Source organism: Cordyceps militaris, assembly GCF_000225605.1.
Source record: "Cordyceps militaris CM01 unplaced genomic scaffold CCM_S00005, whole genome shotgun sequence".
In the NCBI taxonomy this organism is placed as follows: Eukaryota; Fungi; Ascomycota; class Sordariomycetes; order Hypocreales; family Cordycipitaceae; genus Cordyceps; species Cordyceps militaris.
The window spans coordinates 1,725,069-1,751,854 of NW_006271973.1; the positions used below are offsets into that span (position 1 = coordinate 1,725,069).

The following is a 26,786-nucleotide window of genomic DNA, read 5'->3' on the forward strand; positions in this document are numbered from 1 at the left end:
TTGTGTATCCTATCCCTTCATTGCCATGTCCAAGCCCGACTCGTATTTTAGTCCTGCATTTCCTCATCCTCTTCCTCGTCATCGTCATCATCGCTGGCAACGTCCCACTCATCCTCGCCCTCCTCAGGCTCGCCAACCACCTTGTTGATGCTGAGCACCAGCTCGATAGCGTGCTCGCCGAGCCGTTCGTCCTCGTACTCCTGGACTTCGAACAACTTCAGGCACTGGGCCAGCCAGCGCCTTGACGACTTCCAGGTCACTTGGAGGTCCTCTGAAGCCTCCGCGCCGTTGGTGCTGCCCTTGGCGTCGCGAAGCTTCTCGCCCGCCAGGTACAGCGCCCAGCCACCGAGGTACCAGGCCTCGATGCTCTCGTCGTCGTCGGTGACGAGGCGCTCGAGAACGACGAGCGCCTCCTCCATCATTTCCGTCTCGAGGAGCAGACGGGCCAGCCCAATGCGGGTCGGGAAGTCGGGCACCGCGGGGTCTTCGGGGGCCAGGTCCTGCCAGAGCTCCAAGCCGCGCTTGAGGGCTGTGCGGGCCTCGTCGTTGCGCTCCTGGGAGATGCGCACGTTGGCCACCGTCTGCCACGTCTCGGGCGAACCTGGCGCAATCATCATGGCTTCAGTAATGAGCGCCTCGCACCGTTTCTCTGCGTCTTCCTCCCACGACAAATCTGTCATGTACACTTCGGTGACGGCGCAGAGCACGCCACCTAGCTTCTTCTGCTTCTCTTCGTATGCGTCTTGCTGCTCGGGTGTCTTATTGCTGATGGCACTTAGGGTCTGAATCTGTTTGCGCAGCGCTGTGGCGCCGCGGTCAAACCACTTCACGGTATCCTCGCCGCCCTCCTCGCTGAGTTCGGCCAGGAAGAGAAACTTCTCGGGGCCGCCGCCGACCTTTTCGTCAATGTCGCCATTCTTGTCGATGCTGGCCGCGCGCTCGAAGAGCGAGCGGGCCTCGTCGATCTCACCGTCTTCGAGGTGTAGCAGAGCGAGGATGTTCACGGCGCGAAGTTCGAAATCGCCGCCCTCGCCGGTCGTCGTCAAGGCTTTGTCGGCAAGGCCAATCGCTTCCTCGATATTGCCGACTTCGAAAAGGGTCTCGGCGTCGTCTAGGAGGGCCCCAGCATCGGGCTTCTCCTTCTTTCCGGGTCGGCTGGGCGCCATTTTGAGATTTATTTTATCAAGGCAAAGAAATGTGTTACAGGACAGAGGCGAGCTCAGCTTGGTCCCCTCAGTTGGAACATTGGGCTAAAATTTTGGCTGGTGCTAATCGATAAGCGGACCTCCCTCCTACTGGGTCGCGGGGTCTTGCCGACCATCCCACTTCAACCAGCCGATTTGCCTGATGTACACATTGAGTGAACATTAAGATCTATTGATCGATTCTTTATTCGTGTTTCCATCAGATACCGCCGCATTTGCCGCCACAATGTTCACTGGTATTGTCGAAGATATTGGCGGTAGGACCTCTCATTTACAAGCACTACTGGCCTGTGACTGACTGTACTCTAGTCATTACACGCCTGGCCAAGGATGCTGCCACTGGCAGCGCCGAGATGACCATTACCATTGCGCCTGGTTCATCTCTTCTCCAAGGCTGCCGCGATGGCGACTCTATCGCCGTCAACGGTGTCTGTTTAACTGTGACGTCGTTCAAGGATGACCACTTTGATGTCGGAGTTGCCCCCGAGACCCTACGTATCACCAACCTTGGTGGCCTGTCCGAGAATAGCCGAGTGAATCTGGAGCCTGCCGTCCGCGCTGATACCCGAATGGGTGGCCACTTTGTGCAGGGCCATGTCGACACCATTGCCGAGGTTCTACTCGCTGAAAAAGACGGCAACGCCATTACCTTTCGCTTCCAGCCCAAGAACCGCGATATGCTGCGCTATATTGTCTACAAGGGCTTCATCGCCATTGACGGAACCAGCCTTACCGTGACTCAAGTCAACGACAAGGAGGGGTGGTTCCAGATTATGCTCATTTCTTACTCACAAGAAAAGGTCATCTTGAGCAAGAAGGTTGCTGGTGACAGTGTCAACATTGAGGTCGACATGATGGCCAAATACGCTGAAAAGTCGCTGGCCGGCATCCTCGGCTCCGGCGACGGTGAATCTATCCCGCTACTGGAGAAGATTGTTGAGAAGATTCTCGCCAGCAAATTGAAGCAATAGACTCAGATAGAAGGGATGATTAAGCCAAAATTTCAAGTTGATGTGTGCAGGCATAAGCCAATAGCCACCTAGTTCGCCATTACCCGAAATCAGCGGCAAGACTAGTGGCGGCAACGGTAATGGTAACGGCAACGACAGCAATCTCAAGAGACTAAATAGAGCAAAATGCTAGAAAATTGTATAGAATTAACAGATGAATTCGAAGGCTGCAATCAGTTTGGGATATTTGGAATTTGGAATCAACTATACCTCGCTCACACGATGCACGTGAATGCGTGTCAACTTGGCGCCACAGCAAGATCCACTCACGCGTCCTTCCACAAGCATCATCCGTCAACCGCAATCGCGCCGGTCGCTATGCGTATTTCAACGAGCAAAGTGAAATCTTTGCTCATCACTTGGAACACTCGATATAGTATGACTCTTCGGCCATCATAGATTGCGACCCTGTTTAGCCGAGACGATGGATGAGGACTGCGCCAACCCCCAGCTTCTCGGCTGGGTCAAAGAATGGCTTGACCAAGCCCGGGAGCGCAACTCCAAGGGAATCACGACCTATAGGCGCGCCTACGATGCTCTGAAAGCGTGCCCCCTCCCATTTCAGCACCCCTCTGAACTACAGCAGCTCAAGGGGTTCGGTCCCAAGCTCTGCGAGCGGCTGGAGGAGAAGCTCAAGAAGCATTGCCAGGAAAACGGACTGCCCATGCCAGAGCATCCCCGATTGAGAAAAAAGCGAGCGCAAGAAGCGGAAGACGACGCGCAGCAAGAGGGCAGCAAAACTAAGAAGAAGCGCGCTCCGAAAGCATACGTGCCGACTCTTCGCTCCGGGCCTTATGCCTTGATTCTAGCGCTGGCTACTCTGTCCGAGGACGACTCGACCGGCATCACCAAGACGCAGCTCATTGAAATCGCACAGCCGCATTGCGATGCCTCATTCAGTGCTCCGAGTGACCCTACCAAATTTTACACGGCATGGAGCTCGATGAAGACGTTGCTGCAAAAAGAAATGGTGTACGAGCGGGGGCGTCCTCTTCGTCGCTATGCCCTGACGGACGAAGGCTGGGAAGTGGCAAAACGCATGAAGCAAGCAAATGGGATGCAGAACGAAGCACCCGGAAGTAGCAGGATGCAGGTCGAGCCATCCGGAAGCAATACCGTCACAGGAAATATCCCATCACTACCACCTCCTGCAGAGCGAACACCGTCGCTTTCACCAGAGCTGACAATCATATCCGAAGCTCAACAACTCGTCCGCGACACAGTAGTAGATGGCCCACCAGCAGCCGACGACAGCTCCATCCCTGAATTTACGCCTATTCGGCTCGCGCCCGGTTCCTTTACCGTGCACCTCCTCCTCGACGTGCGCGAAATCCGCGCCAAGACGGACCGCGACTACATGCAGGAAGAGCTCGCCAAGCAGGGCATCAAGGCGCTGATGCGCAACCTCGAAGTTGGCGACGCCCAGTGGATCGCCAAGTGCCGCGACCCGTCCGTCCTCGCGCGCCACGGCGCCGAGGGCGACGAGATCGTCCTCGACTGGATAGTGGAGCGCAAGCGCCTCGACGACCTCATCGGCAGCATCAAGGACGGCCGCTTCCACGAGCAAAAGTTCCGGCTGCAGCGCTGCGGCGCGACGCGCGTCGTCTACATCATCGAGGAGATTGCCATGGACGCCGCCTCGTACACGCGCTACGACGAGGCCGTGCAGTCGGCCATTGCCTCGACCCAGGTCGTCAACGGCTACTTTGTCAAGCGCACGGCGAAAATGGACGACACGATCAAGTACCTCGCGCGCATGACGCGCATGCTCACGGCTCGGTACGAGCGCGCGCCGCTGCACGTCATCCCGACGCGGGTGCTCACGGCGCGCAACTACGCGCCGCTGCTCGCGCACCTGCGCGCGACGCAGCCCGCCGTCCGCCACTACGTCACGTACGCCGCCTTTGCGTCCCTCGCCTCCAAGTCGGAGACGATGACGCTCAAGGACGTCTACCTCAAGATGCTCATGACGACGCGGCGCGTCACGGGCGAGCGCGCCCTCGAGATGCAGCGTCGGTGGCCCACGCCCCGCGCCTTGGTCGACGCCTACCGGAGCTGTGGCGACGGCGAGGCCGGCCGGAAGCGAAAGGCGGATCTGGTCTTTGCCGAGCTGGGCCACCTCGTGGGGAGGAAGAAGTTTAGCAGGAATCTCAGCCAGAGCATTGCGGAGATTTGGGGCGACTATGTCTGAGATGGGAAGCTCATGACCAAGGCGAAAGTTTAGTAGTCACGCACAAATGGGCGCGGCATGTTTGAAGCAGATGTATTTTTTTTGAACGTTTTGCACACGCCACATGCAGTACCTGTTGTGGTCAATTCCGCTCCCAACAGCATGTCATAAAATAAACAAAATCATCATCCATGCGCCTCTAATAGATTTCTTCCATCCATGACGTTTCCCGTACTGCGAGCCAGGGCCACTCCTATTTCGGAATGGGGTCGCAACAATATAAGAATCCCTCATTGTATTCAACCGGAAATGATGCCCTATTTTTTCCCTCTCCCTTTCATAGATAACCCAAACAAATAAATAAGAAAACACAAACAAAAATTTCATAGATGTTCATATTCGCTCTTAGCTCATGCGGTAGTCACACACCGCCTGAGCCGAGCGTTTGCCGTCGGTGCTCTGAAAGTTGTACGCGAGGTCAATGTCGAGGTCGCGGCGGTTCTTGTCGTTGGGCTTGACCTTGACGTTGCACTGAATCTCCTCGCCCTCCTGGGCGGTGAGGACGTCCTTGAGGTAGAAGACGGTCTGCTTCCAGTGGGTGTACTTTGTATGCGGGCCAGTGGAGAAGCGGATGGGCTTGTGGCAGGCGGTAAAGTCAATGTCGAACCACGAGACGAGGGCGTGGACAAAGTCGTCGCGCTTGACGGTGAGGTTGAAGGCGGCCTCAAAGGCCAGGTCGGCGACGGTGCACGTGTACAGGTCCAGGGTCAGGACGGCGGCGGGGTCGGTGACGACGGTCTTAATGTCGACGGTATCGACGAGGGGCTCAGAGAGTGCCGTCTTCTTCATGGCGGTGTAGTTGAAGCCATAGACATTGTCCCAGACTATGATTGCGTCAGACGTTGATTCACACGCAAGGCGCAAAGAAGGTGGTGGGGGTTGAGCTTACATCCAATCTTTTCCTCCTTGTAGTCGCCATCCTCGATACCGGCAAAGAAAATGGTGGCCTTGTCGGGGAAGATGAGACCGTCCTTCTCGAGATATCTGTCGCGAGCGTACAGGACAGTGTCCAGCATGGATTCGTACAGGAGAAAGTAGCCCATCCACTCGGAGATGATAATGTCAACCTTGGGGAAGGGCAGAGTAATCTCCTCCATCTTGCCCTGGATGAGGGTGATCTTGTCCGACAGGCCGTTGTCGGCGACAATCTCGCGGGCCTTGAAGATGATGGTCGACATGTCGACGCCAATAACGTGCTTGGCGCCAGCCTTGGCGGCGAACCTACGGCGGGCCAGGTTAATACGTCTCTTGGCGCATGGCAATATCAACCCGAGCTCTCAGCGAGATTTTTGCTTACATGGAGAGAATGGCAGTGCCGCAGCCGACATCGAGAACGACCTTGTCCTTAAACAGGTGCTTATTCTGGACGATGGAGTTCATGTAGGATCGGGTGCGAACCTCATCTTTCTGTAGAGGTGGACTTGTTAGAGGTTGTCTTATCGTGGTAGGGAAGCAAAGGTAATCAATCGTACCAGCATCTCCTCGTGGATACCTGTTTTGGCGCAAAAGGCGGGTTAGCAAAAAAAGAAAAACGTCCGTCACACAAAAGATCCCAAGCGATCAAAAGCATACCATGGTGGTCGTAGCTATAGAATTTCGCATTAGCAGGATTCTTTATTTTAAAAATTGTCAACAGCGCAGGGAACTCGACGCTTTACCTCTTAAAGTAGTGCTGCTCGCTGTGATCCATGGTCTTGAGGTTCTGCTCGGCGAGCTCAACTTCCATCTTGTCGGAGCTCATTGTGGCAGGGGAGGTCGGCGCGGGGGAAAAGATATTCAAGCGAATGATATTCGGCACAGAGGAATAAGGCAACACCGTCTTGAAAGGGAAAGAGAAAAAAAAAACCGACAACGGACAACAACAGTGCAGCAGCGGGGTGGTTGGATGGTTGGATGGTAAGAATGCTTTTGTTTGCGGGCAGAAAATAATTTATCAAGGTCACCGCCTGGCGCCGCTGGCGACACAAAACCCCACCTCGACGTGCCCCGCCTCGGGTATCTATACGTTCAGTACAAATTACTGCGTGATCTATTGTGTGTATAGTTTTTTTCTTTTTTTTTCGGCTTGAGTATGTTTTTATCGCTCTACTGTCTCTGCACCATAAAATAAATCTTCATTATAGTTTGAGCGTTGCGTCTACTTCTCATTGTTGTCATCACAAGACAACTAACTGGTTTTTCATGGTGCGATTCAGGGACTTTTTTTTTGGGCCGGCCACGCCGCATAAGTGGTCCTTCATCAGGTACAGTACGGACGGATGCAAGCAAATCACAAATTCTTCGTAGACGGGGTAGGTACTGCTGCACTGAGGTGGTAGATTGTATATTTTATGGTATGATCTGTTGGTCGCACCATGGCCTGTCTCAAGCTTCTGCTCTCTAAATCAGCCTAAGCAAAACACCCAAACGCCTGTACATGCAATTCAAACAAAGCTGACCATCTTTTTCCCCCAACATTTGCTTTCTTCACACTTTTTTTTTTTGCGCACACTATACCAACAAGACACTGTTGATGCAGCCCTCGTTTTCCGGGTTGTTTGTGACCTGGGCGTAGCGGCCCCAGACGACCTTGCCACCGGCGGTGACGAGACCCAGCTCGCTGACGTTGACCTCGATGACGGTACCCTTGGTCAGGACACCAAGCTGCGTGTACATGGGGTTCTGCGGGTTCTTCTTGACCGAGATGATGGGCAGCTGCACGGTGACGGCAAGCTCGGGATGCGTCACGTTGGCCTTTTTGTACCGCAGACCCATGGGCCGGATGAAGCGCTCGAATTTGGGGTTGCGGCGCGTAAAGTCGGGGCCTACAAACGTCGGCTTGGTCACCATGCGCTTCCACGCGCGCTGCTGGATCTTCTTGCCCGTCTTGACCACCTTGAACATCTCCTCCTCGCTGATGCCGCGCACCTTGGGCAGCGGCACGCTGTGCATGGCCGTCTTCTCCGCGCGCTTGTTCTTGATGGCGCTGCTCAGCGCCTTGGCGCTCTTCGGGTTCGTCCGGTCCAGCAGGTACGCCGGCATCGGCGTCGACGGCTCCTTCTCGTCCGCCGTCTTGACGTTGCGCTCCTCGTGCGCCTTGATCTGCTTCTTCATCTGGATCTTCTCGTGGTGCCGCTTCTTCTGGTGCAGCTTGGCCCGCAGGCCGCGCAGGTTCTGCGCATCCTGCGAGGCCTTGTGGCCCTCACGGGCCGTCTTCTTGCGGAGACGCTCCTCGTGGTCGAGACGGCGGCCATGCAGCTTGCGCCATCTCTCCATGTACTCGTTCTGAGGCTGTTGGGACTGTTAGCATTGTCCTTCTGCTGCTCGTCCCCGACATTCAATACGTACCATATTGTCGGTATTTGCGCAAGACAAATGTACTGGTAAGTTGGGTTGTTGAGCGGCGACCGCTTGAACTTTTTGAAATTTCTGAGTGGAGCAAGTTCACGGCGAGAGAAAAGTCGAGGCACCATGCAGGTTGGCTCCACTAGACTCAAATTCGGTGGCTAGGAACCAGCCAAAAACTAACTCGCTGCAGCCGGAGCCCGGCGCTACACTAATCCGCCGAGCTGCGCTCTTCCAGCAAGCGTACCACCCAGTGTCCCTAGTTATAACTTTTTAGCTCGCGTGTGTTTAGCAAACCGACCTCGTCCCTCGTCGCCAGTTCTCAGCTCAGCGCAAACTCCAAGTCGGGGCTGCACAACCATCACCATGAGCCGGGCACTCCTCCGCTCCGTCTTGGAGCTCCGGGCCCCTTTGCCGCGCCTCTTCCCCAAGCCGGCCACCGCCTCCATCATCTCGACCGCCGCGCGCGCCTTCAACACCACGGCCCCCATCGTCGAGCCCATATCCGCCAAGCACATCAATAATGCCACCAACCCGTCCGAGAACCAGCCGCGGCCGATTTCTCTCAAGAAGAGCCATCCCCAGCCGCCGCCCCAGGCCATCCCCGACTCGGTCAAGAACCTGCTCCCGTTTCTCGCCGCCCAGCCGGGCCACTACATCACCGTCCACATCCACGGCTTCCCGTACCTCGTGCAGGAGGGCGATCAGATCCGGCTGCCGTTTCGCATGCCCGGCGTCTTGCCTGGCGATGTGCTGCGGTTGAACCGGGCCAGCATTCTGGGCAGCCGCGACTACACCATGAAGGGCGCACCGCACATTGATGAAAACGTCTTTGAGTGCCGCGCGACGGTGCTGGGTACGGAATCGGAACCCCTACGGGTCAAGATTAAGAAGAAGAGGAGGCAGCGTCGCTCACGCCGCGCTACGAGCAAGCATCGATATACCATCCTGAGAATATCCGACTTGACAATCAAAACTGTGGAGGATATTGAGGGTCAATAAGCAACAAGAGTTGGCGTGCCCGTGTCCGGTCACAACCGGTTGTACCATATAGATCAGGGTTCTAGGGTCCAGTGTATAACAATTTCAAGCATCAAAGAAGAGTCATTTTGCCATTCTAGCTGTGCGTTGTATAGAGACGAGAAACGTTTAATTTATCAGTGGCAGAAATCATCGCTAACAGCAATGGTATGGTATAAACGAGTGCAGTCGAAAGAGAATAACCCCCCAACTCCAAGCTCTGAAAAAAAACGTCCGCGACGCTAGATGCGTGCGGGAAAATATGAAATAGTACAAACTCCCACCAGTAAACATAAAGAACACCTTCCAGAATAAATTATAGTCCCCAATTCGTTCAATCTCGAGGCCGTGGCTGTGGGCTTTTAGTGTTACATCTTCCCAACCATGGCTTTGCGAATGCTGGCCCAGTATGCTTGGGGCCAAACACTGGATGCTTCCGATTCAGTCGGCATGCGCTCGCGGCAGCGGGTAGTAACGCTCTGAATGATGCGGCCAAGAAGCTCTTCGTCGATGGGCAGAGCCTTGTCACTCATTTCGGCAGGGTAGAGAAAGGGGTCAGAGTAGTGAAGAAGTTCTTCGCAAGTAGGACGCATATGCTGCTCGCGGATCAGGCAGCGTCTCATGGTTCGAATCAGAGAAGGCGGCACAAGGAAGCCGCCGGTGGCACGTGTGGGAAACTCAATGGTATGATCCCAGTTAATAATGGCCTGGCAGCGAGCCATGTGGTTGACAATGTGACCAAACGGCGGCACACCGTAGACCATCTGGTAGAGAATACATCCAAGTGACCAAATATCGCTGGACTTGCCAAGCTTCATCAGCTTGGGACGGCCAGGGACACGTGGTCCACGGGCGCTGTTGGAATCCATGAGTGACTCGGGCGACATGTAGTTGGGTGTGCCAATCTGCGTCTCGCGGTGGACGTTGACAGTCACATCGGTCTGAATGGCATTGGCAATGCCAAAATCAATGAGCTTCAGGCGTCCTTGCACAAGAACAAAGTTGGCAGGTTTCAGGTCTGAATGAACAATGGCGTGGTTGTGAACAGACTGCACACATTCGAGCATCTCCTTCCAGTAGAATCGAATAAAGACAGGGTCGAGTCTAGCCAACTCAGCAGACTGGTGGTTCTGCAAGACCTTGTCCAAAGCCCTCTCGCCCATTTCCATGACCAAACTCAGCATCTGCTTTTCCTGGTTCATTTCCGAGTCATAGAGATTCACGACACGATCAACACCGGTAAGCTTCTTCAGCAAGTCAATCTCGCCTAGGTAGCCATTGATGGTCGACTCATCCGCATTCTCAAGTGAGACTCGCTTGAGAGCCATCATGGTGCCATTCTCTGCCATGACTCGGTAGACCTTTCCGCTTCCACCGCGTCCAAGACATTCAAGGCGGGTATATACTTTGTTATTAACCTTGAGAATGTTTCGGCGCTGCTTCGTCTGGGTAGTCACCGCCGCGCCAGCAGTAGCAGTGGCGGCTTCTAGGACGGACATTTTGGGCGGCGGTGCAGGTGCTGCTCGATGTGGTGTGGTGTTGCGAGCGATGGCTGTCAGGGGCTTGCGATCAGGAGATACGGCCCTGTCAATAGCAATATCGATACGGGGCGGTGCCATGACTGGCTTGTCACCTCCAATAGACGACTTGCCCCATTTCTGATGGAAAGGAACTTCGTTTTCTTTGTCACTGTTGGCGGGCATCTGAAGACGACCGACAGAGACAAGGTGGCCAATGTCTCCAATGCGGGAGGGCTCGGCAGGACGCGCACCACGGTTTTCGTAGGGTTGAGGTGACGCCTTGGCGGAGTCGGCGCGGATCTCTACCTTGGAGCCATTTCGGCGGTGGTTGCCACGAACAGCGCTTCCGCTAACGGGACTACCAGAATTGAAGCCGGGGTAGTACGGGGCTTGTCCAGGTTCCTCCTGGGCTTGGCCTTCGGGTTCTTGTGAGCCCATTTCACCGAATCCCCCCTCTTCCTCGCTTTGCCGACGGCGACCGCGGCGAGCAGGTCCGCTTAGAAAACTACCAGATAGCTTACCAACACGCTTGACGCGCATTGAGCCCTGGGGATTCGGGTTATCCTCCCTGTGTCTCGTTGACGGGTAGCGAGATACGCTGGTACTACCAACAGCCGTGTTGCGGGCAGCTGTGTCGGGAGCTTCCATGTGCTCAGCTTCTGCCTCGACGGCAGACCGGTCCACGACCGATCGACCAAAGTCGGAACGCCCAGAGGAAGGCCCAGATGATCCGAGGCGGCTGCGATTTCCAGAGGAACCGGTCACAATACGGACAACACGACCCTGAGCAGGCGTGTTGATACCAGCCTCCTGTTGTGGTCCGTCTTGTGTGCCGTCGGCACTGTCTTGGCGAGAGCCTGATCCAGGTCTAGTGGCCGGCTGGGGCTGGGAACCAGACGTGGATCGACGCTTCGATGCAGAGCTGCCCATCTGATGCAGGCTTTGCGGCGTGTTGCTCAAGCGTACTACTCTTTTCCTCGACGGACTGTGCTCGCGTGAGGGGCTCGAGTTCCTGGAGGCGTCCTCTATTTGAGAGCTGTTGGCTCTGGTGTTTCGTCGAGTCGCAGCAGCCGGACCAGATACTGTCGCACTTGCTTGGCGGCGGGTTCGGGGCGGCGAGGGCGGTGCTCGGGGTTCCGGGCCGGCCTCGTGATCACCCTCATCATTCAGAAGCGCTTTGGTGAGAGCGCTAAGCTTCATGGGTACAGGAATCTCATCCTCGGAGCTGTCGTTATCGTACTGATTCGATTGGGGCTTGGACCGGACTGCCAGGACGGCCTGCGCCTCGCTCCGCGTCGCGACAGTCCTGGGAGGACGTCGCAGCTGACGTTGTGAAGCTCTTCGGATTGGCGCGGCAGCCATTGGGGTTGGAGAAGCAGTCGCCATGGCACAGGAGCAAATGTTGTTGTTGGTGTTGAAGCAATGGCGGAGCTCCAAGAACGCGTTCCGTCCGGTATTATTGACGTCGGCTCCAGACCGCGGTGCGAAGCAATCAGCCAATAATCAAAGTCGGAGCAAATTTTTACGCGTTATGTGGCTGCATACTTGAGGCTGCAGTAAGAATTGACTTGTTTGAATCGGCGCGTCTATGTATTATCAAGGAAAGGCTGTCGATGATGGGAGGAGCAGCTGGTATTTTGGCGTCTTTGCTCCACGGCCAATCAGCGAAGCCCCGGTTGCCCCGAGCAACCGCGGGACTTGCCGGTACTTGGTGCTTAATTTCACAGTGCAGCTCGATAACGAGAAGAACCCGAACAAAATGTTGATTTAAAATTCAATGCGATGACTCTTTCGAGCTTCTCTGTTTCAGTTAGATTTCCCCTCAGTGCATTCCACCATTTTGGAATGAGCCGCTCATGTTGTGCAGGCACCACACACTTATTAGACCTTGCAAAACCGGTAGCTCTTCTAACAACCCCACATGACAATTAAAAGGGACCTTGGGTGGTAGTGACATTACACCCGATTTCCTCCTCGTCACTGTTCGCAAGTGAAATAAACACTGATGCATATTGTTCGTATTCCTCGAGGGATACTGTAGATGCAGTTTCGGATGACATTCTCCTCTTCCGTGGCCGACCTCTCTCTTGATCATCGAAATCCTGAGACATAGCGGCTTCTATACCTGTGTCATCCCGGCGACGTTTATTAGGGCTTGGGGTCCGACTTGCTGTCTTTGAACGTGCCGTGAGCTCAGTTTTGTATTGCATCCCTGTGACCTCGATCCGTTGCCTTTGCGTTTCGCCAGCTTTCAGCACTAGCAATGCCCGCTTACCGCCTGAAAGCGTGAAGGTGCTGAGAGCGTGGATTGTCCAGACGAACCGCGCGAATAGGAATTCCACCGAGATATCCGTAAGCGGTTGCAGATGGATGTTGTGAAAGGATTGCGCGAGTTCATCCTGAGGCTTTCCGTACAGGACGTGTGTCAACCACTTATCCCTTTTTGGTACAATCAAGAGGCGCTTTGCGTTAAAGAGAGTATGGGCGTCGGATCGAAGTAGTATCACGTTTCTGGGATCATCCGGTGTTCCTTTTTCTTCCCAGGCAGAGTATTGGAACATGGAATTCTTCGTATACCATGATTCTTCAGACTTTGGAAGAAGATGCGCGCCTTCTGTACAGAGTGTGGCGTTCGTCACGCGGCATGAAACGTCACGAGTAAGCACGACATTATTGCAGCTTGTCTCGCGAGGTTGATCGATGGCGTTCGGGAGTCGCAGCAAGGGAGACAGCCATGACGGCGGCAGTCTGCCATGAGGAAAAATACAACTGTCAAAGTTGGCGACGACGTCGTATTTAGGCAAGTCGGGCACGTGAAAGTAATAGTTGCCCTCGGTCAGTATATCGTCTGAGCCCTCTTCGATCGGCTCGCCTGTTGTTGTCAGGGATAAGTAGCCGTTCCATCGAAAATCTGCGAGCACAGCACAGGCCACGCGTGCCGTCTCGTGGTGGAGGCCACCATCATCAAGCGCGACGAGCGAAATGAGGATATTATCAGAGTCGGCATAGCCAGGGTGGCGCAGGCGGATCTTCTTCGATTCCTCTCCTCCAGAAGTAAGGGGAGCTTCTGGATGCGCAGGTCGAGTATAGCGGCTACGAACTGTTGGTTGTTTCTTGACATGGGCCATTTGTGCTTGACGTAAGTATTGTATATTTGACGACCTCAATCCACTAATTGACGATGGCGCACGCATATACACGCACCTAAGTTAAATTCAGAGTTAGGGCTCCACAAAGCAGCTACACCCTCCTTAAATTTATCTAGTTCTTTTAAAGAGAGTAGCACTTATAAAAGTAGGTAATATTCTAAGATAATATTAAGAAAAAAGCCCTACCTTTATTTTATCTTTAGGACTTTTCTATTTCTTTATATCTTTTTTTAAGAGTTAGATATATGATTCTAAAAACACTACGTTTAGTGCTATAGATATCTTGTTTTTTTCTATTAGGCGTGGTTCTAGACAAGGATGGTACCGAGTGTACTAGAGATTGTATCATCCTAGTTGGCCTGGCTGTCGTACTACCTCGTCCTAGACTATCATTGCTCTTTGCTCGTGTGGTCCATCTTCTTCCAAAATACCGCGTCCACCTTTACAACTGCGAAACGAAGCAATGGCCACGACGCGACTCGAGCTCGCAAGACGTTGCGCCACGTCGCGAACAATTCTTTATCGCTGGGTAGGAGATGTGGTGACTGTTTCTGAAAGCAGAGCAGGTAGCAGAACAGCCCAGGGTAGCAAAGACAGTGTCGGGTATATGCTGGCCAGAAGGCAGAAATGTATTTGAGGTCCAGATTTCGCACCACAGTAATCAGTGCCCTCATGAAGTCGCGAGACTCTTGGAGTACCTCATGCACCATCTCGTCGCCCGGATGAGTTTGACGCACAATCGGGCGCAGGAGCGCTCTAAACAGTAATATGTGCGCAGTAAAGTAGGCAATGTGCAGGGATGCGCGACAATCGGGGATCTCATCGGTCGTGTCAGGTAGCTGATCTAGGCAGAGCGACGGTGGCAAAGCCTCCAGCCAGTGGAAAAGGGCGCGCTGCAGCGGCTTTGCCCTGTCCATGAGGTCTTGAAAATTTTGAACCCGAGAAACGGCTCGAAGGGTGCTACAAAGGTTAGAGTTGGCCGCGAGAGGGCGGTCGTGGGCGGCTTACAAGAAACTCCGATAGATCTCGGTGACAATGTTTGTGAGGGAGCAAAAGCTGATAAAATACGCTGCTGCATTTTTGGAGCTTTCGACATCCGAAAAGTCCTCATGCGAGAGGGGCGCCACATTGCAGTCGTCCTCACGCAGCATATTTGATCGGCCATGAGTAACAGAGCGCCAGCTGTGCTCGACAACGACTGTCCACCACAGTCTTCGCCGCAGCCGCACTTCGTCTTGCGGAATTTTCCACCGACTGGGCTCAATGTGAAGACCCAGAGATTGTGCGATGCCGAGCACGGAGCAAGCCAGCGACCAAGCAAAAGGAGTTTCAACGGCGACTGGATCAAAGGTGGTGGTGTTCAGCAGTAGAAGACTCATCTGCACCGTGGAGAGGCTCGGAAAATGCAATTCTTTCTGTAAGCAGGAATACGAAATTCGCCATAGCTTGCTCAAATCGGGCTTGGAGTAGGCGCTGTCGAGACAAAATTGTTCGTCCCAGGACGTAAATGGCATCGCAAGAGCATACATGCCTGCCAAGATGCCAGGAGAAGTGGAATGAACAAACTCCTTCTCATCTTGTAGTTTTACTCTTGACACGATGGGAAGATTTTGGAATACAAAACGGACGTAGCTAGAGGTGTTAGTGCTGCTGCCATTGTAAGTGGTCATGAACAGATGACTTACAGTCGCAGCAACGCCACTCCCATTTCAACGCTGACGAGGTCATTTAAAAGATGGCGTTCATTCTGCAGTGCAAGACAACTCGCCATTGCTTCTTGGTTTTGCAGTGGTGCCTGCGGCTTCGACTGCAGGAAATGGATGGGAGGGTGACCAGCGGCCACGTTTTGAGGTGACGGCCGACGATATGTGACCATGAAAAAGTCTAGCTCGTCAGCGGCGCCATACGGATAATGCTCAAGCAGAAACGGGTCGGATTCGTTGGAGTAGCCAATAAATGATGTAGAGCGATCATGCCTGTTGAGGGTTGCCCGTGCTTCTGGACGTGGAGGGATCTCGTCCCTGTTCTCGGCAGTGGCTACGGTTTCCGCGACAGCATACGGAAAGGACCAAAAGTCGGGCATGTCGTGCATAAATTCCTCGGTTTGCCCCAGCTGCGGCATATCCGGCGTCCACGGCGTCGATATCATGTCGCCGAGCGGCTGTACGAAAGTTGGGGAAAGGCCATCTCCCAGGGCACTGTGGGCGTCATGTGCAAACGACGCTGTGTACTGCCCTTGATGCGACAAACCATCCCCTCGGTCAGCAGAGTGGCGACTTGGGCTCGCGCGCATGGGTCTGCTCTTGGCCGCCGCAAGAAATGTACACGGTCGTCCCGTGCGATCACACAGCTGGCATGGCCGCGTGGGATCTGGGATATTGCATAGCGCCTTGCGCGCCCGGCAGAGGTCGCATGGCCGCTGCGCTTTGGAGCGGTACCGTCTGCTGCCGGCGGCTGCGTGGTGGGTGATGTGTGCCACAGACGGCGATGTGTGCAGCGGCGACATTGATGATTATGTCAATGAAAGGTATGCAATGCAATTTTGATGTTTTTGCTGCTGCTTGCAATTTCCGTACAAACGTGGCTGGCCGCATGTGGCTGTCCGGGGTCGGCGCCGGCGAGCCCCGCGTGCAGCCAGAAAGAGGCGTCGAACCAAAAACAAACAACGCTGAACAAACAAAGATGCAGCCAACAGAAGAGAGGGCACACCTTGCACAAGATACAAAAAGATTTTCGTCGAATCAACAACGATATATTATCCTTTCTACATTACATAGTCAAAGTCCAGGCTCTGGTCTCCCTCTCTACCGTTGCTCTCTACACCCTGGCTAATCAATTGCTGCTTTTGCCTGGTCCTATATCGCAACAGCATGGAGATAAGAGCCACACAAACTAGTGCCAGCGACTCAAAGCCGAGCGATACGGAATTTCCTACGAGATAGCGAGGTGCATCTGCGATTGGATAAATTTGCGAGGCAGCCAAACCTGCTGCGTTGCCAATCGAGACAACCATGGCAATGGCGACTGAACGCTTATAATCGGGATGAATATTATTCGCCACCCAGCTGCTCCTTGTTAGTGAGAGGCAGTATTTTGCAGACAAGGTACTCACGTCAAGAGGACAGTGTTGAAGGAATAGACGCCGGCGCCGACAATAAACATGCCAAAATAAGCAGCCGATCGATTGCTCGAGCCAATACCGACGGCGTAGCCAATCATGACGAGAATCGGCGAGTGAATGAGACAGATTGCGCGACGACCGATCCGATCCGAGACAAAGGTCGTGAGGCCAGTGCCGATGGATGCCACGACGTAGACTGGTATGCTGAGATAATTTGACTGCAGCGAGGTATATCTACATAATAATTAGCGTTTGAAGCGCGACACGAGAGGTTCACGTACTGCATGCCCTTGAGGAGCGTGGGCAAAAAGGTGCTGAAGCCAAACATGGCAATCGACGAGCAGAACAGTGCAATAGACGCCAGCCACACCAACGGATCGGAAACAGCCAACCCGACTTGCTTCCACGAAAACTTGTGAGTCACCTCGTACGGGTGGTCGCGAAGCTTCAGCAGAGTCATCGTGTTCCTTTCCGCTTCGTTCAAGAACCAGGCCGTTTCGGGCGTGCCCGGGAGGCTGACCCAGCAGAGACCCCCAATGGCAAACGAAACGGCGCCTTCGATGATGAACAGCCATCGCCAGGCGGCCAGGCCGTGCTGCGCGCCCATGGACTGGATGCCGTACGCAATCAGCCCGCCAAGGGCGCCCGAGAGGGCGATGGAAATATACAGCACCGCGATGCGCTTGCCTTGCGACGCGGCGGGGTAAATATCCGAAATGACAAAAGTCAGGGCCGGGAACAGGCCGGCCTCGAACGCGCCGAGGAGCACGCGGCAAGCGATGACCTCGGGGTAGGTGCGCACGAAGCCGGTGCCGAGCGTGACGGCGCTCCAGCAGATGATGGCGACGGCCAGCACGCGGCCGGGCCCGAAGCGGCGGACGGCCATGACCCAGGGCGTTTCAAAGATGATGTAGGTGATGTAGAAGAACATGGATATGTTGTTGAAGTCGGTGCCTGGCATGCCAGTGCTTTCCTCAAAGCCAAACACGCGTGCGTTTCCTGTCAAGTTAGCAAAAGGCCAGAGAAGCGAGAGGAAGAGAAGACGGAGGTTAAGGGTTTTTTTTTCTCTTTTTACAAAAATCACATACCAATATTGGTTCGGTCCAGGTAGGCAAAGAGCACGAGGATGGACATTTGTGGCATCACAAACCAGTCAAACTTGGACAGCACCCGCCTCTCCGACTCCTTGTCAATCTGGGCCGACACGCCCATGGCCGTCGAGGCATTGTCGCCCGAGTCGATTTCTTTTTCACAGCTTCTCATGTTGTCAAGAACAAGGAAAGGATGTCTTGCTTCAGAGTCGCGTCCCCCCACGGTTTGCCCACGCTATTTATGTATACTTATGGAATGGCCCTTCCCCACGTTTTGGATGCCGTCGGCAGATAATCTTCAGGGCGCAGCGCCAATCAACACGGACATGCTGTCAGTGTCCGCCGTCGGCCGTGGTCTTGGCCCTTGACGCCACCCCCACACTCGGCCGCCGGCGAGCGACCAGCCACCGTCGGAACTATTTAAGCCCCTGTGCTTCAGTAGGTGACACGGGTCCGGGGCAGCTTTACGATTGTATTATTGTATTCAACCATGCCCTCCGCACACGAATCTGAGCTGCCGACTCTTGGTGTCAATGCCGACCGTCTAGCGGCGTCCCTTCACGAGAGCTGCCAGTATGGATCTGATCACCGCTATGGAAAGTAAGCTGGTCTTCGATTCTTGGGTCCTGAAATTTCCATTCTAATCACTGAAAAATGCAGACTGTCCACAGAGACTGGCATGGCCAGACTCAGCCTGGACGACTCGGACAAGGCCGTGCGCGACTGGTTCCTCCAAAAGGCAAAGTCGCTGCGCTGCACCACCTCGATTGACGAAATGGGAAATCTGTTTGCGGTCCGCCGGGGGAAGAACGCGGATGCGCCTCCGATAATGATGGGCTCGCACCTGGATACCCAACCGACGGGTGGTCGCTATGACGGCATCCTGGGTGTGCTCGCGGGCCTCGAGGTTCTGCAGGTCCTAGAGGAGAATAAGATCGAAACAGAGGGAAGTGTCGGCGTCGTGAACTGGACAAAGTAAGCTCAAAGCTGAATTTCGCAACATTTTCTAACAACTCCCAGCGAAGAAGGTGCTCGTTTCCCCAAGATGGCCGTCTCGTCGGGTGTGTGGGCTGGTGCCGTCCCAATTGCTGATGCCTGGAACCTCGAAGAGGTGACACCACACGAGGGCACGGCCAAGACCATGCTGCAAGAGTTAGAAAGGATCGGCTATCGTGGCGAGGCGCCTGCATCGTACACGTCGAACCCCTTTGCAGCCCATTTTGAGCTACACATTGAGCAAGGCCCCATTCTCGAGGACGAGGGTCGCAAGATTGGTGTTGTCCAAGGTATGCACTATCGACATGACAGGAGGAGCAACTCTAACAAAAGTCAGGCGTCCAAGCGTTCAAATGGTTCAACATTACCGTTCGCGGCAGAGACAGCCACGCCGGCACCACGCCACTCTACGCCCGCAAAGACGCGGTCCTCGTAGCCGCCAAAATGATTGTCGCCGCCAACGCCGTCGCCAAGGCGCACTCCGGCCTCGCCACGACGGGCATCTTCACCGCCGCGCCGGGCACGGTCAACACCATGGCGCACACGGCCACTTTTACGCTCGACCTGCGGCACACGAGCGACGCGGTGCTTGCGACCATGCTCGCCGAGTGCCGCGCTGCCTTTCAAGCCGTGGCGGCGGAGACGGAAAAGGGCTGCGATGTGGACTGGACGCTGCTGGTCGACAGCCCGGCCGTAGTGTTCCACCAGGACTGCATCGATGCGGTGCAGGCGAGCGCCGAAGCCGTGTGCGCGCGGCTGCCCGGCGCCGAGACCAAGACGCTGTGGAAGCCGATGATTAGCGGTGCCGGCCATGACAGCTGCTACACCAACTTGCGGTGCCCGACGAGCATGATCTTTACGCCGACGCGGGAGGGTATCAGCCACAATCCAACGGAATACTGCTCTGCAGAGGATTGGTAAGTCTGGATTCCGTTTCTGTCCCGAAGATTGCTGACAAAAGTAGTGCACTTGGAGCAAGCGTCTTGCTTGGCGCGGTACTCGGATACGACAAGCTGCGTGCTGACAGGGGCGACTTTGAGAATACGTCAGAATGTGCCTAGCGTCGATTGTAACAAATCTATCTTGTTTCTGTTGATCAAGTATAAATCCAGATCTGAAAATGATTCGTTCCAATGTGAAGAACCATCTACCATATCAAAGACGCCTTCAGAGCAACACAGGAGCAGATCCTTCAGACCAGATGTGCATATAAATCCATATTGCCCTCCTTAGCCGGGTTAAACCTGCCTTGCGACTGTTTCACTCGTTAGGGAAGACCAGACTAAAGGCCACTTGAAAAAGTACTGACACTTACTTAGCAGATGCATTTCGGGCGATCACGCACCAGATGGTAGCAGCAATGAGAGTTCCCGCACTTGGTTTTCAGTTTCCATTTGCGACCCATCAAGAATTTTGCCTGGCAGACGTATATGGCACTGCTGGGGGAGCCTTCCTGGTGACCGCATTTGGTGGTACCGATTTCGCAAAACTCAGCGGCGAAGCTGGCGAGTACGAAGAGAGTGATGATATTGGCCAAGAACATGACGCTTTGCTTGGATTTGGAACTGGGTTATTTTACGACGGAGAGGGGTGTAGCGAGGGGGGTTCGTGCCGGTTAAGTACTTTTCTTGGCTGGTCTAGCAGATATGTCTTTGTCAGTTTACATCCAACTCGCTTCCTACACCAACTCTAGCTTTTTGCTGGGGTGTCGGCTAACAGGAGCGCACCTATTTAGGGCCTTGGGTCTACCAGAAGGGATTGAGAGAGTTCTCCTTCCCTCACGAACATGCACAAGTAATCGGCCGCAACACACAACAGCAACGCCGCCGCCAGCTTCCAGTCGCCCGTGAGTGAGCTGGTGCCGCCGCGACTTGGTTGTTTACCTCTTCAGAGGCTGTGCGAGGACGAAGTTGTCGGCGCTGTCTTGCAGAGATCAATCTAGCAGCTTAGCGCAATACTACTGCTCTTTAGATACCAAGGAACAGATTTTCTAGGTTTTCCTGGCTTCCATAGCCCTTCTAGTATGCCCTAAAATACCAATCCGCGTAGGTATTAGAAGGGCTAGGGTAAATATACTAACAAGGGCTACTTTGTATGTACATAGTAGACGGTAAAGTCCCGGCGCCAAGCCAGACATGTGGTACAAAGTCAAAGCTTGAACGACTCTAGTTTGTCAGAGCTCGACTAGAATGCACAGTACTACGTCTTTTAGCATGATAATGGGATGTGCACTTAAATTATTTTCCTTCTTAAGGGGCGCGGTCCAAGTCCGGCGCCAATCTAAGTAACCCTGGAAGATCAACGACTCTCAATACACTCAGAGCCGCAAAAGCAAATGGTATCATCTAGTCGCTACATTATTTTACGTTGCGGCGTCTACTTGCGCAACCGCCACTTTAGGTGGCTCGCGTTGAGCTTCACACCACCAAGATTCACGTGCGTCAACACGACAATAGCCATCCAGACAAAGCACAACGTAGGCATGACCCACGGTGTCTGTAGCCAATTAAACACACGGTCGCTGTTGAACCACACAATGGTGGCCAGGCCGGTGCCGAGGGCAAGACCGAAAATGATGATTTGGCGAATGATGCCCCAGCCCTTGGGGATGTAGCCATCGGTGAGCTGCTTGAGAACGAGAACAAGCAAGATGGTGCAGGCGGCACTGATGTACGTGTAGGTAAACTAATTAATGTCAGCCACACACTTCCCACTAGACTGGACAAGAGTTCAACTTACCACAAGGCCATACCGGCTCCAGTTGTCCTCTTGCAGCTGGAACTGGAAGCCCTCACGATCCTTGCCTTCCAGGTCCTTGTGCTTGGACTCAATCTCACCAAACACCTCGGTGTTGAAGGCGCGAAACACGTTGTTGGCCATGGTGACGGCAAGACTGATGCCTGAGTAGTACAGCTGGCCCAGGTTACTCAAGTCGGCGTCGGTCAAGTTTGCGCCGGCGATGCCGCTGCTGGTCTGGTCTCCGCTCAAGCGGGCCACGACCGGCCAGAAGCTGTCGGGCAGCGACGAGATATTCCTGATGGCGGCGTCGATGACGAGCCCCGTGCTCTCGAGGCTAGACGGGTAGTCCTTGACGAACTCGTGCACCGAGGCGTTCATGCTGCTGGCGACGGACAGGCTGGTGGCGTGGCCGGCAAGCACGTCGGCGTCGTTGGTCGGGTCGGCAAAGTCAAAGGCGCGCTGCAGCTGGCGCGCAATCTTGCTCCAGATGAGCATCTGCGTGAAGCCCTGCATGAAGAGCACGAGCGCGAGGTGGAACGGAAAGTGCAGCGCGACCCAGAGGTTGCGGCGCACGGGCGGGAGGTGCGTCCGGCCGCCGAGCCAGTCAAAGTAGACGAGGAAGACAAAGTAGACGGTCGCGGCCGCGGCCGTGACGAAGCCAATGGTGGAGGCGTCCCAGGCGTGCTTGTGCTTGACGATGACGAGGACCTTTTTGGCGAGCGACTCGATGCCCTCGCCGAGGATCATGACGGTCAGCAGCCCGAGCCGCTTCATCAGGTGCGTCCGCCCGACGCTGAGAATCGGCGCGTGGTTGGACAGCAGCAGGCTGGCGATGCCCTCGGCTGCCGACACGCAGTACCACGTCACGTACGCCCGGCTGTGCCGCGCCGCGGCGAAGCGGAACGTGAGCCCGAGGTACACGGCGCCGGCGGCGAGGTAAATGGTCATTTGCAGGAGCAAGGGCAGCCGGGTGGTGCGGTAGCGGCGCACGTGAAACGTCATCCAGGCGTACTGGCCCATGAGGTTGAATCGGGAAATGGCCAGGATGATGGCTGACAATACGAGGTTAGCGATTCACCGACGGGGGGGGAGGCTCTCTACATACACATGGCGCGCATCGTGGGCACATCTTGCGTGGTCGGGTTGAACTTGGGCGCGACAACGACGAAGCCAATGAGGACGCCGAGCTGAATGGCCGTGTTGAGGCGTGCTGTTTCTTGTTAGTCCATGGGTTCGAGTTTGTTGTCACCACTGGCCAAGAGTTCACGAACAAAAGATGGAGTCGGTCGCGAAGCGGACATCAAACATGGTGACGTTGAACCACGTCAGCCACAGTAAGCTATGCCCAGCCGTAGTTAGTCGAGTTGTTCTCACTCTTCTCCAATTCACTGTGCAAGGTTTTGTACCAGAAAAAGCCAATCGAGGCTTTGAAACTCGCATGGTTGGTCACTGTCTGGACATCGCAGTAGGCGTTGTACGTCGCGGCAAAGAATAAATCGTAAAAGATTTCGAGCAGCGTCGGCTCCTCGTGCTACCATTTTCGTCAGTTTTCTAAAGAAGAAAAAAGGGCTTCTCCCCCTGCTCTCGCGGCGGCATACCCGTTGCAGTCGGGGAAAGTTGTCGGGGTGTCGTCGGTGGTCCGGCGCGTACTGCCGGCCATTGTCGATGCTGCGGCTCTCCTCCTCGTCGCGCGTGTTGTTGCTGTCCTCAGCCGAGACGATGGGCGTGGAAAAGACGTGGAGGCGCGTCGAAGACACGGGCTCGTAGAGCGCCTCTTTCGACATGATTGCGGGCGTCGGGCTTGATGAACGTGGGGGGGGGGTCCGAAGGCGAGCGATGTAAACAGGTCGTGCCCCGAGGTTAATTATACGAAAAGCGAAGCAGAAAAAATTCATCCGAGTCATCTTCACGGAAGCACTGCCGCAGCGCCGCTTCCAGAGTTGTATCGGGGCTCATACACTAGTGCAAGACTTGTCCCACAGGGCCCAGAACGAGAACTTGTCTCACAGCCTCTCTCACATGGAAGTCCCTGAGGGGGGGTTACGGAAGCTGTAAGCCTGTTGCAGCTTCTTTGCCGTCCAGCCGCTCGACTCGCCAAAGGATTCATTGGTTGGGCCGCAGGCTGCCAAGTCCTGTGTTCCATAGTCAGTAGTCAGACCTAGTTTACTAAATGATGCGGCAAAAATGAGAATTCCGCAATAAGATGATCGCCCAAATCATCGCGGCGAATGCCGGGGCTGCAGCGGACCCTGGCCAATCCCAACACCATGTCCCATCTTGCTGCTTATTACGGGGTGGCTAACGGTCGGGTTTCGCCTCGATAACGAACAAGTCAGGGGGAAAGGATGACGAAGACGACAAGCGACAAGACCGACAAGGCGGGAACTTGTCGAAATCCTTTCATGCATAGTGTCTCAAGCTCAAGCCATCCCAATCAACGCTCGACAAAGGAGGCGCAAAACCCTTCCCAAACAGGCAACTCACAGCGGCTTCTCAATCCCCTGATTTTCGGCCAACTCGACGCCCGACCGACTGACTAACTATTGTTTTTTTCTTGCTGCCCTGCGCCCTGTGGGCTTTGCACAGCCCAACGCGCAACGCTCACTGGTGAGAATTACAACCTCTTCCGGACAGGTTTCATTTCATAGTTAAATTGGGGAACGTGACGCAAGCTACGACGCCAAAAGCCCATTCTTATTAACTAAAAAGACGCCTCGTAGGGCTAGCAAGTGCGGCGACGGGTCGTGGGGCGGAAGGATGGATGTAAGGGATCGTTCATCTCGGCACACGGAGTCATCGCTGACCGTTTTGATTTTGGGTGTTTGATAACAACGAAGAGGCTTTCTTGGTAAGAATGGACTGGCGAGGGCAAGTTTTCCATCTGATGGCGCCAGAGTTGTCAAAATACTCAGCCTTGCGGAGTCGGGCCCGAGCCCCCCGAACGGGCCTGCCGTCGAGAAGCCCGTTGGCCGACGGTGGCGCCGAACCTAAACTCTGGCGCCACAATTCTTCCAGGCTCGTTCAGAGCTCTGCCATGTGCGCCAAGGACGCTCGTCGGCGATTGAGTCAAGGTTTGGCTTTGAGACAGCTTTCCTGGCCGATCGATAAGCTGTGGACCTGCAACGTTGGTTTGTCCCAAGTAATTATTTAGAGAATATGTACAAATTACAGGCTCTAGTTTGCTATCGACATGGAACGTATAACAGATATATACCCAAGTAGCCCAAACCCCAAATATCGCTATCTTGTACACGCTCTACTGGCTACTGATTGTCAAACGACAGGCCATTCTCTTCTCGAATCGAGCCGTAAATAGCAAGCAACTTGGCGTCTGGTCCTCTCATTTCATTTACGCGCTCCGCATGCGCCGTCACTGTATCGAGCGTGCGCAGTCTGACCCCGTTTTGCTTCGCGAGGTCATTCAAGTAGCCGTTTTCCTTGAGAGCCATGCTAATCGGCGCAATATTCTAAAAAATAAATCAAATTAGTACCAGTGCGGTGCCACTTTTTGCATAAATTTCCTTACCGTGGTGAGGTCACTATACGCGCCCGCGTGCAGCATCGCGAGCTGACCCGCGCTCGGGCCCGGAATCAAGGCGCCGACAAACTTGGCCAGCGTCTCCTTGGGCAGGCCAATCTTTTCCGAGAGGACGCTGGCTTCGCAGAGCACTTCAATGGCGGAGAACCGGACAAAGTTGCCGACGAGCTTGAGCATGCCGGCCTCGCGCAGCGGCTGGTCGGCGAGTTTGATGACGTCTTTGCATATTCTGCGGTTGTCAGATAGACGGCAAGTCGGCACGGGTGCGTCTTGTACCTACACGCCTTTTGTAAACGGCTCGAATCGGGCAATGGCGTCAGAGGGACCGGCGAGGACAAGAGTTATCTGTCTCTCAATAGCCATGGCCACACCCCCGAAAACTAGTCCTGTTAGCCGTCTGTGTCTTGAACTTCCAGAAAGCACTTACTAGGGCAGGCGATATACATCGCTCCGAGACTCTGAAACCTGTCCGCCTGAGCCTGATTGGTATCCGGATGCACAGTCGACAAGTCGACAAACAACTTGCCCGACACAGACGCCAGCGCCGCCGCCTCGACAACACTTGCCACAGCTGCATCGTCGGCCAGGCAGAGGCAGACAATGTCCGCTTTCGAGACGGCCTCTTCGAGCGAATACGCCACGTTCATCATTTGGGTCGCAGCCGCCAGCCGCTCTGCCTTTTCCCGGGTGCGGTTCCACAACAGCAGAGGCCTCTCCAGCGCCGCATGGTGCGCGAGATTGGTGCAGATGGCCTACGGACGGTCAGCCATTGAACCAATGCAGTGGTAGGATACGTATTGTACCTCGCCAATGCTTCCCAGTCCAATCCAGGTGATGCGAGGCATTTTCAGAATTGGCGATAATAGAATTGTAAGGATGAGATTGGTCCCAAGATGGCCATGGCCAGCTGGCAACAGATGTCGTCAATTGTCTTTGGAGAGCGGCTTCGTTCCGCGACATTCGGTGGATTCCGCTTCCAAAGCCGAGGTGGCGTGCTCTGGGACAATGATCGAAGTGTGAACGACTCTATTGTAGCTGTTAATAGGTACACCGAGCCGGCACAGGTGAGGGGCTCTCTCATCTTCATATTTACATATTTATTATCGTTTGGCATTACTCGACAGTATTCTTTTTACCCAGCTAAATGGTCCTTCAAAGTCGTTTATTCCGCGGTAACTAGTGGTAAAAAGGAAAACATAGCAATGAACAAACGAGGCCTTAATATCAGGCCGATGATAGCAATATCACGGGGAACCAATACCACCGTCCAGTAGACCACACGCAAAATAAATATAATTTACCCAAGTCATCCAATTTAATCATGCAAGATCGCTGTTACTAGTGTCAAATCATCACTGTAACCTGAGCGTGCCTGAATCGCCGCCTAGAGCGCCACAGGGCTTAACCTCTAGCCTCAAGCCACGACAACGTCCCATCCCGCCCCTCACATCTTCCACGACCCCTGTTTCCTGTCACTTTCAACCAACTCTCCATCCCATCCTGCCCTTGTTTTCTTTTGGTTTCTGTTTTGGGTTTTTTCCAATTGGATGATAGCGTCATAATGCTCGCATCGAGGCGGAGGATCTGGGCCGCCGCGCTCCTCGCGCTCGTGCTCTTTGCAGGTGCCGTCACCGCGTCGGTGGGCGACCGGCTGCCCGAGTTCAAAGACTGTGTCCAGGTACGTGAGAGATGACACGCTGTGCAGATATAAGCTCCGAGGAGATGATGATCTAGGTGCTAATCGGTGCAGGTTTGCGAGGCTGAAAACTGCCGCGACGGTCACCAAACGCCAATCCGTACGTTCCGCCGAACCCCCCCCCCCCGCCCGCCCGACCGACCGACC

The 26,786-nt window shown here is 54.6% G+C and overlaps 14 protein-coding genes across 14 annotated transcripts in view; 5 read left to right on the forward strand and 9 right to left on the reverse strand.

The window, feature by feature from the left end:
* Nucleotides 1-47: 47 nt before the first annotated feature.
* On the reverse strand, nt 48-1,166 carry CCM_06885 (Tetratricopeptide-like helical; the record flags this gene model as incomplete). The annotated part of the gene is made up of 1 exon (XM_006672023.1): nt 48-1,166. The coding sequence occupies one exon, from the start codon at nt 1,164-1,166 to the stop codon at nt 48-50; it is 1,119 nt and encodes a 372-aa protein (XP_006672086.1).
* A 265-nt stretch (nt 1,167-1,431) lies between these two features.
* Nucleotides 1,432-2,176, forward strand: CCM_06886 (riboflavin synthase alpha chain; the record flags this gene model as incomplete). The annotated part of the gene is made up of 2 exons (XM_006672024.1): nt 1,432-1,462; nt 1,515-2,176. 2 exons carry the CDS (start codon nt 1,432-1,434, stop codon nt 2,174-2,176), a joined length of 693 nt encoding a protein of 230 aa, XP_006672087.1.
* A 463-nt stretch (nt 2,177-2,639) lies between these two features.
* CCM_06887 (DNA repair protein Mus81, putative) lies at nt 2,640-4,406 on the forward strand (the record flags this gene model as incomplete). Its single annotated transcript, XM_006672025.1, has 1 exon — nt 2,640-4,406. The coding sequence occupies one exon, from the start codon at nt 2,640-2,642 to the stop codon at nt 4,404-4,406; it is 1,767 nt and encodes a 588-aa protein (XP_006672088.1).
* A 384-nt stretch (nt 4,407-4,790) lies between these two features.
* On the reverse strand, nt 4,791-6,186 carry CCM_06888 (protein arginine N-methyltransferase 1; the record flags this gene model as incomplete). The annotated part of the gene is made up of 5 exons (XM_006672026.1): nt 4,791-5,269; nt 5,335-5,666; nt 5,743-5,937; nt 5,990-6,031; nt 6,104-6,186. 5 exons carry the CDS (start codon nt 6,184-6,186, stop codon nt 4,791-4,793), a joined length of 1,131 nt encoding a protein of 376 aa, XP_006672089.1.
* Nucleotides 6,187-6,935: 749 nt separating this feature from the next.
* Nucleotides 6,936-7,897, reverse strand: CCM_06889 (ribosomal large subunit; the record flags this gene model as incomplete). The annotated part of the gene is made up of 2 exons (XM_006672027.1): nt 6,936-7,724; nt 7,769-7,897. 2 exons carry the CDS (start codon nt 7,895-7,897, stop codon nt 6,936-6,938), a joined length of 918 nt encoding a protein of 305 aa, XP_006672090.1.
* A 238-nt stretch (nt 7,898-8,135) lies between these two features.
* On the forward strand, nt 8,136-8,771 carry CCM_06890 (aconitate hydratase, putative; the record flags this gene model as incomplete). The annotated part of the gene is made up of 1 exon (XM_006672028.1): nt 8,136-8,771. One exon carries the CDS (start codon nt 8,136-8,138, stop codon nt 8,769-8,771), a length of 636 nt encoding a protein of 211 aa, XP_006672091.1.
* Nucleotides 8,772-9,157: 386 nt separating this feature from the next.
* On the reverse strand, nt 9,158-11,671 carry CCM_06891 (checkpoint protein kinase, putative; the record flags this gene model as incomplete). Its single annotated transcript, XM_006672029.1, has 1 exon — nt 9,158-11,671. The coding sequence occupies one exon, from the start codon at nt 11,669-11,671 to the stop codon at nt 9,158-9,160; it is 2,514 nt and encodes an 837-aa protein (XP_006672092.1).
* A 566-nt stretch (nt 11,672-12,237) lies between these two features.
* Nucleotides 12,238-13,437, reverse strand: CCM_06892 (uncharacterized protein; the record flags this gene model as incomplete). Its single annotated transcript, XM_006672030.1, has 1 exon — nt 12,238-13,437. One exon carries the CDS (start codon nt 13,435-13,437, stop codon nt 12,238-12,240), a length of 1,200 nt encoding a protein of 399 aa, XP_006672093.1.
* A 410-nt stretch (nt 13,438-13,847) lies between these two features.
* CCM_06893 (fungal specific transcription factor domain protein) lies at nt 13,848-15,964 on the reverse strand (the record flags this gene model as incomplete). The annotated part of the gene is made up of 3 exons (XM_006672031.1): nt 13,848-14,418; nt 14,467-15,048; nt 15,144-15,964. 3 exons carry the CDS (start codon nt 15,962-15,964, stop codon nt 13,848-13,850), a joined length of 1,974 nt encoding a protein of 657 aa, XP_006672094.1.
* Nucleotides 15,965-16,222: 258 nt separating this feature from the next.
* On the reverse strand, nt 16,223-17,842 carry CCM_06894 (high-affinity nicotinic acid transporter; the record flags this gene model as incomplete). Its single annotated transcript, XM_006672032.1, has 4 exons — nt 16,223-16,523; nt 16,571-16,783; nt 16,861-17,578; nt 17,668-17,842. 4 exons carry the CDS (start codon nt 17,840-17,842, stop codon nt 16,223-16,225), a joined length of 1,407 nt encoding a protein of 468 aa, XP_006672095.1.
* A 318-nt stretch (nt 17,843-18,160) lies between these two features.
* Nucleotides 18,161-19,727, forward strand: CCM_06895 (hydantoin utilization protein C, putative; the record flags this gene model as incomplete). Its single annotated transcript, XM_006672033.1, has 5 exons — nt 18,161-18,270; nt 18,331-18,645; nt 18,691-18,956; nt 19,004-19,583; nt 19,631-19,727. 5 exons carry the CDS (start codon nt 18,161-18,163, stop codon nt 19,725-19,727), a joined length of 1,368 nt encoding a protein of 455 aa, XP_006672096.1.
* A 1,315-nt stretch (nt 19,728-21,042) lies between these two features.
* Nucleotides 21,043-23,189, reverse strand: CCM_06896 (uncharacterized protein; the record flags this gene model as incomplete). The annotated part of the gene is made up of 6 exons (XM_006672034.1): nt 21,043-21,351; nt 21,406-22,457; nt 22,511-22,615; nt 22,677-22,744; nt 22,812-22,936; nt 23,004-23,189. The coding sequence occupies 6 exons, from the start codon at nt 23,187-23,189 to the stop codon at nt 21,043-21,045; spliced, it is 1,845 nt and encodes a 614-aa protein (XP_006672097.1).
* A 1,124-nt stretch (nt 23,190-24,313) lies between these two features.
* CCM_06897 (6-phosphogluconate dehydrogenase family protein) lies at nt 24,314-25,788 on the reverse strand (the record flags this gene model as incomplete). The annotated part of the gene is made up of 7 exons (XM_006672035.1): nt 24,314-24,514; nt 24,575-24,587; nt 24,673-24,872; nt 24,932-25,172; nt 25,224-25,323; nt 25,371-25,695; nt 25,747-25,788. The coding sequence occupies 7 exons, from the start codon at nt 25,786-25,788 to the stop codon at nt 24,314-24,316; spliced, it is 1,122 nt and encodes a 373-aa protein (XP_006672098.1).
* A 716-nt stretch (nt 25,789-26,504) lies between these two features.
* The window catches only part of CCM_06898 (Mn2+ homeostasis protein Per1), a gene marked incomplete at both ends in the record, with an annotated part of 1,332 nt that continues 1,050 nt past the window's right edge, over nt 26,505-26,786 (forward strand). Inside the window, 2 exons of the mRNA XM_006672036.1 lie at nt 26,505-26,621; nt 26,694-26,739. Coding sequence (XP_006672099.1) covers nt 26,505-26,621; nt 26,694-26,739 — 163 coding nt within the window. The remainder of the gene's footprint in view (nt 26,622-26,693; nt 26,740-26,786) is intronic.